Source organism: Diadema antillarum, unplaced genomic scaffold (genome assembly GCF_040938485.1).
Source record: "Diadema antillarum isolate AM-2024a unplaced genomic scaffold, OU_Dant_1.0 scf00000020, whole genome shotgun sequence".
Lineage (NCBI taxonomy): Eukaryota > Metazoa > Echinodermata > Echinoidea > Diadematoida > Diadematidae > Diadema > Diadema antillarum.
In genome coordinates this window covers 1,552,050-1,563,185 of record NW_027270909.1, presented here as the reverse complement: position 1 = coordinate 1,563,185, position 11,136 = coordinate 1,552,050, and the positions used below count along the sequence as shown (strand labels likewise).

The window sequence follows — 11,136 nt, the reverse complement described above, 5'->3', positions numbered from 1 at the left end:
TTCATCACATTTTACTTATTTTTTAGAGAAGAATTTTGGTGTAGTGTGGATGTATTCCTGACATTGGTGTGCTGTTTTGTCAGAGTTTGGAATGTTAAAATGAATATGTAACATACAGTATATGTGGATAACAAATAGTTAAAAATCTCCTTAAGAGTCTTAATAAGTCTGAGAAAAATGCTGTTGTCCTGAATAACCAATGAATATCTTTCTTTGTTTTCATTCAGGCTTTGGCTGCAGGATCCTACGACCCCTCCTCTTCGAGAGTTGAACTCCGGGTGGCGCTCTTGCAAGGCTACTTCAGTAAGTACGCGGACATGGTCTCTGGACAGTGGGTGACAGACACATCGGCCGAATTCACATCTAGCCCGGCGGAGATTCTCAAGTATTGCAGAACGGTAAGGCGAGATTTGAAACTTTGCCTTCCTCTTGTATAAATCATTTAATGCATTTTCTGCTTTATATTACATGTGAATTTAGTTTTGAAATACCAAAAATATGAAGAATTGAAACATCATCACATTAATGTGTATTTGGAAACATTCTGGCTCCCAAATGAGATTGGGATGTGATAGTTGATGCCATGAAGGTGTTTTTCTCTTCCTAGCGCCAAGAAGGAATGAAGTAAAGGGTTTGCCCTTTGTACAAACAAACTCCCAGAGAGACATATATCTACTAGTATGTGATATTTTGTCAGCCAATATATTCAGCATTTACTCCGATATTGGAGACATGTACCCTGGTCCTCAGCCACTAAAGGTCACCCAGAAAGCTTGCAGCAATAGTAATAATAGAGAAACAGTCTTTAACTCTTCCCCCTCTTCTGCCGGAATGCATAAATTCTAACACGTAAGTGCATTCGTGAAGGGCGTGATGTACATTGACGGGCACGGCACTGACAGTCTCGTGTACGGCGCCGCGGCAGAGTCAATTCCATCTAAACGACTCTCTTTTTCTGGCCGCTCGCTGCCGCTGCTACGAAACCAGACGCCCCATTTTGCCCTGAATGTGAATAGCGTCAGTCCTGCATCGTCAAGTACACAGGGCTCGCTGAATAATTGAACTCTCCACTGACTCAGAGATGGTGGGATGACTCATGGCTGAATTTTAGCGTGGGTCCACACAATTTCATGCTAATTTGGTTGCCTAGGGAGGCGAAAGCTGTGTAAACCAGATGGATACATACATGTACAGAGGTGTATGTCCAGAAGGAGGTTTATATGAATATGCATGAGAACTGGAATGGGGAGAAAAGAGAGAGAGAGCGAGAGAGAAATAGATTCATTGTTTATATATGTGTGTTTATGTTCTTGTGTGTATACATGTATTTGTGTATGTGTGTGTATGTTGTGTATTTTTTGTGTTTTTTTGTGTGAGTGTGTGTGTTTGTGTGGGTGAAGTGTATTTTTTGTGTTGTGTGTGTGTGTGTGTGTGTGTGTGTGTGTGGGTGGGTGTAGTGTATTTTTTGTGTTGTGTGTGTGTGTGTGTGTGTGTGTGTGTGAAGTGTATTTTTTGTGTTGTGTGTGTGTGTGTGGGTGTGTGTGGGTGTAGTGTATTTTTCTGTGTTGTGTGTGTTTGTGTGGGTGTGGGTGTAGTGTATGTGCATGTTAATATGTTTGTGTATGTTAGTGTGTAGTGAGGGAGAAATGAAATTGAAGACAGACGGAAAATCAGATTATTCATGTTGAGTTGACTTTTTACAATCTTAGTGATTTAAACTGAAGAGAAAGTCAATAGTAATCATGATGGGACTGAATTCTGGTTAATTGAGAAAGGGTAGGCCTTAGAAACCAATAAGACTGAATGATAGTACGGGGGAGGATATTTTCAGGGAAGCACGTAATGCAGCGTTATATGTCAGGGACTGGAATAGGAAGAAAAAGAGAAGGAGGTTTTACAGACTGGTTCCGATCAGAATGTATATGTGTGCTGTATGCGTGGGAGGTTAGTTCTGTATGAGAACAAATTAAGTTTTCAGAGAAATATGACGAATATAGCATCAGAAGGAGGTAAGTTTGGACATCAAGAGAAAAAGAAAGAAGTAAATATGCTGCAAGTCTGTGAAATGATAGAATCCCTCAAGAGACATGTAGATCCACCTGACTTATCAATAATTGAGGGAGAGAAAAGACTTCTTGGTATAATCCATAGGAAGATATGTGGGCACAATTTTTCCCCTCCTTAACATGTTCCATACTGAATTCTAAAATGCCCATAGACTTTATACGCAGGCCGCCGGGTTCCCGTATGGAACGGATTAATTTGGGGGGGGGGGGAACGTGGAAGGTAGCCCCCTCCCTCCTTGTGAGAGACAAGGTTTATTTAGACAAAGCTGAAGGGATTATGGCAGCTAGCGACTGCGTGTTGAGAGACATCTTCTGTAGATATTGAATCACTGTCTCTATGGAGCCACCACACTACGGGGAGGAATGCACTGTTTGTAGGATACAGCTTGTGATCTCAGGGGGGTATGGGGGAAACAGACACTGGTACAGACACTGGTACAGACAGACAGACATACAAACAGAGAGACAGCAAGACATAGATGGACAAATAAACAGACAAACAAACAGACAGATTGAGAGACAGACAGACAACACTGACACTCAGACAAATATGAACAGTATACTTTTTTTTTTTCCCATAGATTTTTGTTGATTTCATACATGTACATAATACAATGATACAAAAGTAAATGAGCCTGTTTTCTAATTTGGATATTCACAACAAAAAGTAAGGCAGATATTCCATGCCTATGTGGCTACACCAAAATTAAATGCATAATTCAAAGAATTGTTTAATATCCATCATATCAAGATGAAAGATTAGATAAAAAAGTAACAACAAAAACAAACACCTCCCCACACAACTCCCTGCATGCACACACAGAGACACACACACAATGTGTGCATGTACACACACACACACACACGCACACATTCATTAGTTGCTTTTGCATCACTGTGAGACGATGGATATTTACAATGTATGGGTATCTAAATTTTGTTGATAAAAAGACCACCAACCTGGGATGCCTACCAGGGTTTGATTGAAAATCAAAGGTAAATGTTGATCTCTCAAAGTGTTTTCCCGCAGACAACATGGGTGATTTCATGCACAGAGGTTAAAGGCATTGTTTACCATTTGCAGATGAAACAAAAACCCAGCATTAGTCCTTTAGTTCTAAAATGTGAGTTAGGGATGGAAACAACCACTGTAAAAATTTGAATCCGTATAATCGATGTTAAGTATTGTTAAATACACAAAATGTGAACAATAGTTATAATAAAAAGGTTTCCATACTAAACCATCTACAGTTACGGTTTATTGAGAAAAAACACTGATATCTCCTTATATTTCAGACTTTTTTTTGCAAAAATTTTATATGGTAGGATGTTTTGTGATATGACAGACCTACACATGCATCAAATGTGTTATTTTTAATATTTTTGAAATCACTGCTCCCAAAGGTAAACTGGATCTTTAATACTTCTGCCCTGAGTGGTCATTGTAAACTTGATCTAGGCAGGGCCAAATGATAAAGACATGATTTGCATCTCTGTAAGAGTGTTTACTACTTCCTACTTTGTAATAAATTTACAATCGAAAAGAGGGAAAAATCTAGCCCCTCAAACTCCTTCCAGCAAGATTTCACCCAGAGTCTCAAGAAAAATTCAAGGCTGTTAGTGCATTGGGTACATGTGAACCAGAAACCTTGTCAGGTCTAACCTATCCCATCTCTGCAAGGCATGGTGAAAATCTCCTCATTTGGACCATTTTGGTACGACCATTCTAGGATCAGATTTCACCTGTGAAAGAGAGTTTGGAAATATGTTTCAGTCTAGGAGCCATTTCTTGCTGACTTAAAGCCGTTGTAACTCGATCTTCTCATGTCTGTATGCATAGTACCAGTAGGCAAATATCGATCACAATATTTGAGCCAAAATTTCCAAACAGACATGGTCTCATGTTTCCATCCTCACAATTCCTGTGTAGACAGAGAACACTGATGTACATGATTCCCTTTCCTTTTATAGTAAAGATGATTTTAGGAAGACATCAGATCTCATCCCTTTCATGATGAATATTTATGAGAAAGAATTAGTGACGTTCTGTTCTCTTTCAGTAATCTCCCCTTGGCTCTTGATTGTTGTGTCTTGTCTCGTTTCTTCCAATCTTTTTTTCTTTCAATATATTAGAAAAGAATATAGCAGGAAGTGTTTGCATCACATTCAAATTATGCAGGAAATAAAATATCATAGATTCTGTATCACGACAAAAGGAACATCACAGCTACTAGAATTTGAATGGCTGAAAACTGTGTGAATGTTTTGAAAAGGAAGATTTTAGTTCCTACATTGATCACACAATTAAATGAAAACATACCCCTTCAAATTCTAACTTCAGCTTCTTGTGCTATGAGTGTTACAAGCTAGAAGCAGGATTGATAGTTGCATTGTACAGTTGTTTATATCTCTAGCTGTATTTGAATCATTGTCATCCTGTGCTGTACGATCATTGTGAGTAATGGTCTTAATGTTTCTCATATAAATGGTAAGAATGCTTTGATTTAAGGATTTAAGAAGAAAAGCAAAGGAACATTTATAATAACAATCCTTGTCAAGTTTGAATTCATCTGAAAGGTAGTGTGATATAAAGCGACAATTTTCTCGTTTTCAATCAAACCACAAAATCAAACATCAGTGGCTCTGTGCAGTCTCACTCCTATAGAAAATGATCTGAGACATATTACCTTTTTCATCTCACACGGATTGGCTTGATCGCTTGCTAGAAGACAGTAGCAATTTTCATCTCATCTCCCTCACACTCAGTCTGACCTGCTCTGGGTTGTGAAATAACAAGTATGTAAGATGAATCTTTTCCCTCTAGCTTGTTCAGTGTTCAGAAGTGAGTACATGCATTTTCAGATAGTGATGTCTTCGAACAGTGAGTGCATACAGGCTCTGTGTTCAGAATATTTGAACCAAGATTTGAATACAAAGTGCTGGTATACCCAAATTTCTAGAATTTGACTTATTTTCATATAGTTTCATAGTTCAAATTATTGTTTACTATTAGTCTTTATGGAAGATTGAAAAAGAGCTGCAGAGGGCCTTAAATATATTCAGTTGATTTAAAAGCTATATCAATGATGCATTACATTACGGGTGTAGATATAAAGTGACATTAATGTTGATGTACTCGGCAATCAATGGTCACTGCAATATCAACTTAATCATCTGTGAATGAATTAAAAGTGAAATTGTTTTAATGCTCATTTGAACAGTGAAAGCATGATGATACAGCCTATTTTTGTCTGGAATAAATCAAGTTTGAATGGAGGTCCTAAAGATTTTTTTTCCCAGCCTGAGTTTCAAGGCAGTGTAAACAAGCCACTTAATTAAAGTCAGTCTGCCCGTCAGCAGTGGGTCACTGCGTATGAACAGGGCAGTGTGCTTTGTGCAGCTATAGTCGTAGACCTGATTAATATGTGAATAGGGCATGTTGAGGTCATTATTCTATTTGTGAAGTGACCTGGGGGTAGCGTGTGGTTAGAGTGCCCTCTATTTTAGGAGTGTGCTAAGATGCCTCTTGCTGTGACGCAGTGAAATCTGGAGTGCCTCTAGCCATGGTCCCCCTACCACACTGAGGCCTTCTCTACACAGCATTCACTCCATCCTACTGTCCTTCTGACTTTAGCTTCAACCAAAACACCTCATAGTCTTAACTTCCAGACATCTTTCCTCAGATCTGGCCAATACTGTAAAAGGGGAAATTTTAGGGGTGTTGAAATTTCATGCATTTCGCGCAACCAGACACTAGCACGAAAATAAAAGCATGCAAATATTTTTGCTTGCTGTATGTTCCTGTACTTGGTGTCTTGGTTCCGCGGAATTAAAAACATGCGAAACCCTTCTTACCTGCCCAAGCGCGAAAAATTAGTCGCGCAAAAATATCCACTTTTACAATAATTGAGAACATTGTCATATTTAGTACCTCAAGCAGTTATAATCTCAAATAGCTACAGATGTTCCTGATTTGCCTACAATTTGTATAACATACTAAAGAGATGCTCTGCATTTCACTTTGATGAATTCAATAAACTGAGTGTAGAAGTTGATTTTAGAATTTATTAACTAATTATATGCATATTTTTAAATCACAATTTCAGTGAAGAATTCTGTAAATACGTGTACATTCCATACTGAATGATGCATAATATCTGTTTATCTTCCCCCCCCCCCCCCCAAAAAAAAAATAGATAAAAAATGATGAAGTATAATGTATAGTGCTCAGTGCCTTGACGTTAGAATAGGGTCTACTTTAGTCAACTACATGCAGTACCAGGTCAAACCATGGTTGAAAGCATAAACTTTCTTTGAACCTATGAAGTTTGCTACTTGAAGATACCATAGACATCTTATGCAATATAATGGCTAAAGTTCATGACAGTGTTGAAGAATGCAAGAGCTGTGTCATAGTAAGTTGTACATGGCCATGCACGCACATCCCCTTTTGTCGGTAGAGTCTAAGAAAGCAGAGGACGAAAGAGACGTAGTGCCGCCTCAGGCAAGCCAAACAAGATGTGACATCATCCTCACCATCGGCCTCTGTACGTCCGAGATGAAGTCTTTCGTCGCATACTAATTCTTCTCTCCCATTCTGGGAGTAATTTGCATTTGATGAGAACGGCAAGCATGGTAGTGTGCTGCTGTGATGTATGACCTGTGCTATGTGACCGTGCTTTAGAATCGTGACTGTGGTGAAAGTTCGTCAATGTTAGCTGGAGTGAAAACTAGTTTATTGACCATATGTATATGTATCTCTGAACTCCAGTTTTAGTTTACATCCGTGACTGTTTTTATGTAATTATGGGTTCTTGTCTTCACTTTGTTATCAATACTATTGAAAATTGAAGATTTACCACATAAAAGTACATGTTTTGAGTGTGATTTCAGATTTGTATATTACTCTCATTTCACAACCACCAAATATAATATATATTGCTAGACAAAGTGATATCTGAATCGTCAAGATACAATTCAAAACATGGAACGAGCTACAAAGGTAAATCCAGAAATATTGAAGCAAATTAATTTCAATAAATGACAGAACCAAAGCTTAGGTCCATAATAAATGTGTATGCCTACATGTTTTGTTTGTGTAAGTATCCTAGTGCCATACTGTACAAAGAAATATGATTCTGTGACTTCCTGTAGCCTTTGGGGTGAAATTTCTACAGAACTACATGTAGCAGTCACCTGTACGTGGTAAGTTGAAACTTGGTAGCATCAAACCCTTCAAGCTATTCTTACCCCTCTTAAGCTGCAGTAAGTTAGGTTCCCTTACACTAGCTGAATTATTAGTTTGAACATTAATTTTTTTTAAAATTTTTTTAATTTGTAGCTTTATATTGAAAGTTGTGCTAAAAAGGAATCCAGGTAGAATATGTTCAGTTTTAGTATCTAAATCAAACTGTCTTCAAGACTAGCAAAGAGTAACTAGATGAGATTGTGAGTTTATTGTTCATATCTTTTAATTGAAAATGTGAACTATCATCCTTTCCACAGTGAATGTAACTCTTCATGTAGGGTAATGATTCAGGTTTGATATGAAGTCATATGATTTAAAATAGATTGTAATTATTGTTACGACCAAAATCACTCTGAGAATGATCGCACAAAAGAAACAATCAACTGATGTTCAGGCGGTTTATTAACAGTGATATTGTGGGTACAGACTGGTAATCGGTTTCACATCAGTACAATGATCACGAGAAACAAATATAAGTCAGTAATGGAATCACTTACGTACACATTACACGCAATATCCCTGGAAATGTCCCAAATACGATGCTCGATGCACAAATGAATGATCCGCGATGCACCGATGAATGATTCCTCCGACGTAAATCCAAACGCGCCGGTTGTGATGATCCTCGGTATAAATCCGGGGTAAAAATCCAGGATATACGTCCACAATAGATCCACGGTAGAATGTTCACAGCGAAATGTGCAGAATCCAACGACCACGTCCAGTCGATGCGTTGAATAATGATTCACTTTATATTGTCCAGCTAGGAATCCAGCCCGTCACAGCTTTGCCGTATAGCAATGTCCATTGACATTAAAATATGGAGTCCAATGAAGGCACATTAATTCTCTGCAGGCAAAATGTCTCCCAGGCCAAGTATCTCCACAAACATAACAGGTCAGCAGGTAACACAGGACTGACTATAACAAGTCGCTTCAAAGTCAGAAGTGACGTAACTCTCAGAGCAGAGGTGTTGGGTACTCTGCCTACTGCAGAATTTCTCTGGCTTATATACTATCCATTCACCCCCTTCTAGCACATTCTATAACTCTCTCCAACCTACTAGCCAGTCCAAGTTCCAGGAAACCTGGATGACTCACTGCCTATCTATGTACAAAACATCATTACCAAGAATAACTACCAATCACATTGGGCTACAGGGACAGTGCCTCACTCAGCCAAATATGTTAGCACTTCCCAGAACATTCTGGAATGGGTGAAATCATTCTGGATTGAGTGAGCTATAATGTATTTCCTGTTACATGCATGTACTGTATATCTACATTGTATACCACCTAGAAAATTCTCCACTGATCTGGTCAGCCTGTATGTACTATATCTATACCATGTAGAATGTTCTCCATGAATCTGGTCAACCTGTGTACATACACATTAAAACAGCCATGCATACAGTACATCATACATATGTACATAACTACTAGTGTGTACATTTGTGACACCATCCCCCATGGGAAAAAGAAAGCCTTGCCGTAGCAAGGGTTTCTTGTACCTTCACAATTTCTCATTATTATTTACAATGAATGTGAGGTAAAGTCCAAGTCAAGCAACAATAATCACATACTATCACATGCCTTTTGAATAGCTGCATTAATTCCATGTTCTCTTTTCATGGATACCATTTACAATGATATTGCTTGGATTCTTGGAGCTTATACAATCATATCAAACTATTTTGCACACATTAATGAATATGCTAAACACATACACTGGCAATGATATGCGGTGAAAACCGTTCACCTTTGATACTCTCTTCATGTTACACTCTTGACAGAGCGTCGGCAATTACATTGTTTTTGCCTGCCACATGTTTGATTTTGAGTGCATATGGCTGCGTCATCATGCTCCATCTGAACAACCTGTTGTTCTTCATTTTGAACCGGTCTAAAAAGACCAAGGGGTTGTGGTCAGTATAGACCGTGATCTCCCCTTTGCTATTTGTCAAGTACACTTCGTATTGCTGGAGGGCAAGGATGAGACTGAGAGCCTCCTTCTCAATTGTGGAGTACTTCTTCTGGTATGTGTTCAATTTTTTGGAGAAGTAGCTAACTGGTCGTTCAGTGCCTTCTTCATCTTCTTGGAGCAAAACCGCTCCCACTCCTACATCGCTAGCATCTATTGCCACCTTGAATGGCTTTGCGAAGTCAGGAGCTGCCAAAACAGGCTCATTAGCAAGGACTGCCTTTAGTTTCTCGAAGGCTCTTTGACACTCATCAGTCCAGGTGTACTTTGCCTTGCCCTTCAGCAGGTTTGTTAGGGGGGTGACTACAGTGCTGAAATTTGGTACAAATTTCCTGTAGAAACCAGCCATGCCCAGAAATCTGAGCAACTCCTTCTTGGATTGGGGGATGGGAAAGCCTAGTATAGCCTCTACCTTGGCTTCTCTTGGCAATACTTGTCCCTGACCGACTACATGCCCGAGATACACTACTTTGGCCTTTGCAAATTCACTCTTTGCCAGATTAATCACCAATCCGGCCTCCTTGAGTCGATCGAAAAGTTGCCGCAAGTGTGTAATGTGCTCCTCCCACGTGTCACTGTACACTAGGATGTCATCAATGTATACTACACAATTGTCAAGTCCAGCAATGATTTGGTTTGTCAGCCGTTGGAAGGTGGCTGGAGCATTTTTCATGCCGAATGGCATTACTTTGCATTGGAACAAGCCATCTGGTGTAGCAAAGGCAGAAATCTCTCTGGCTTTGTCGGTCAAGGGCACTTGCCAGTATCCCTTTAGAAGGTCTATTTTACTGACATATGCAGAATTTCCGACCCTGTCAATGCAGTCTTCTAGTCTGGGAATGGGGAAAGAGTCTGTTTTCGTCACGGCATTCACCTTTCTGTAATCTATACAGAATCTTTGAGACCCATCCGGCTTGGGCACCATGACGATTGGGGAGCTCCAACTGCTTTTACTAGGTTCTATTATGTCATTGTCTAGCATGTATTGAACCTCTTCCCTTACTTTTTGCAGTTTGCTCGGGTTTAACCTGTAAGGGTTTTGCTTGATAGGGTCAGCATCTCCTACATCAACATCATGTACAGCCAGAGAGGTGCAGCCTGGTTTGTCTTTACACAGTTCTTTGTACTCATGTAACAGACTAGTCACATCTTTCCTCTGATTTTCAGGTAGGTAGTTCAGTGCCTCATCTACTTTCCCTAACATCTCTGAGTTAGACAACCTGGCACTAGAGGGCTCACTTCCATGCTCATCTTGAGCTTCTCCCTCTTCCTCTACTTCCTCTTCTACCACCTGAGCTACGCCTACCGGCTGACCAGCCTTTCTCTCATAGTACTCTTTCAGCATGTTTACATGACACACCCTCTGATCTTTGCGTCTGTCTGGCGTACTGATCACATAGTTCACATCATTGAGTTTCTTTCTGACATAGTATGGGCCACTGAACTTGGCTTTCAGTGGTTCACCTTGTATGGGCAGCAGTACAAGAACTTTGTCACCTGGGTTGAAAGTTCGGGCTTTGGCATTTTTATCTGCCTTTCTCTTCATAGAGTCTTGTGACACTTTCAAGTGTTCCTTAGCTACCTCACAAGCCTTTGAAAGCCTTTCACGAAACTTTGACACGTAGTCAAGTAGGTGGACCTCATCATCCTCCGTCATGAATTTCTCTTTGATGAGCTTCAGTGGGCCCCTAACTTCATGACCGTACACCAACTCAAATGGGCTGAAACCCGTCGACTCATTTGGGGAGTCCCTCGTTGCAAACAGCAGGAAAGGGATGCCCTTATCCCAATCCTCGGGATACTCCTCACAAAATGCCCTAATCATTGTCTTTAGGGTCTGGT

General features: G+C 39.8%; 1 protein-coding gene across 1 annotated transcript in view; it reads left to right on the top strand.

The window, feature by feature from the left end:
- The first annotated feature begins 210 nt into the window (after positions 1 to 210).
- The window catches only part of LOC139729434 (amyloid-beta precursor-like protein), a 40,765-nt gene continuing 29,839 nt past the window's right edge, over positions 211 to 11,136 (top strand). Inside the window, exon 1 of the mRNA XM_071640363.1 lies at positions 211 to 398. Within this exon, the coding sequence (XP_071496464.1) occupies positions 318 to 398 (81 nt within the window). The 5' untranslated portion in view covers positions 211 to 317. The remainder of the gene's footprint in view (positions 399 to 11,136) is intronic.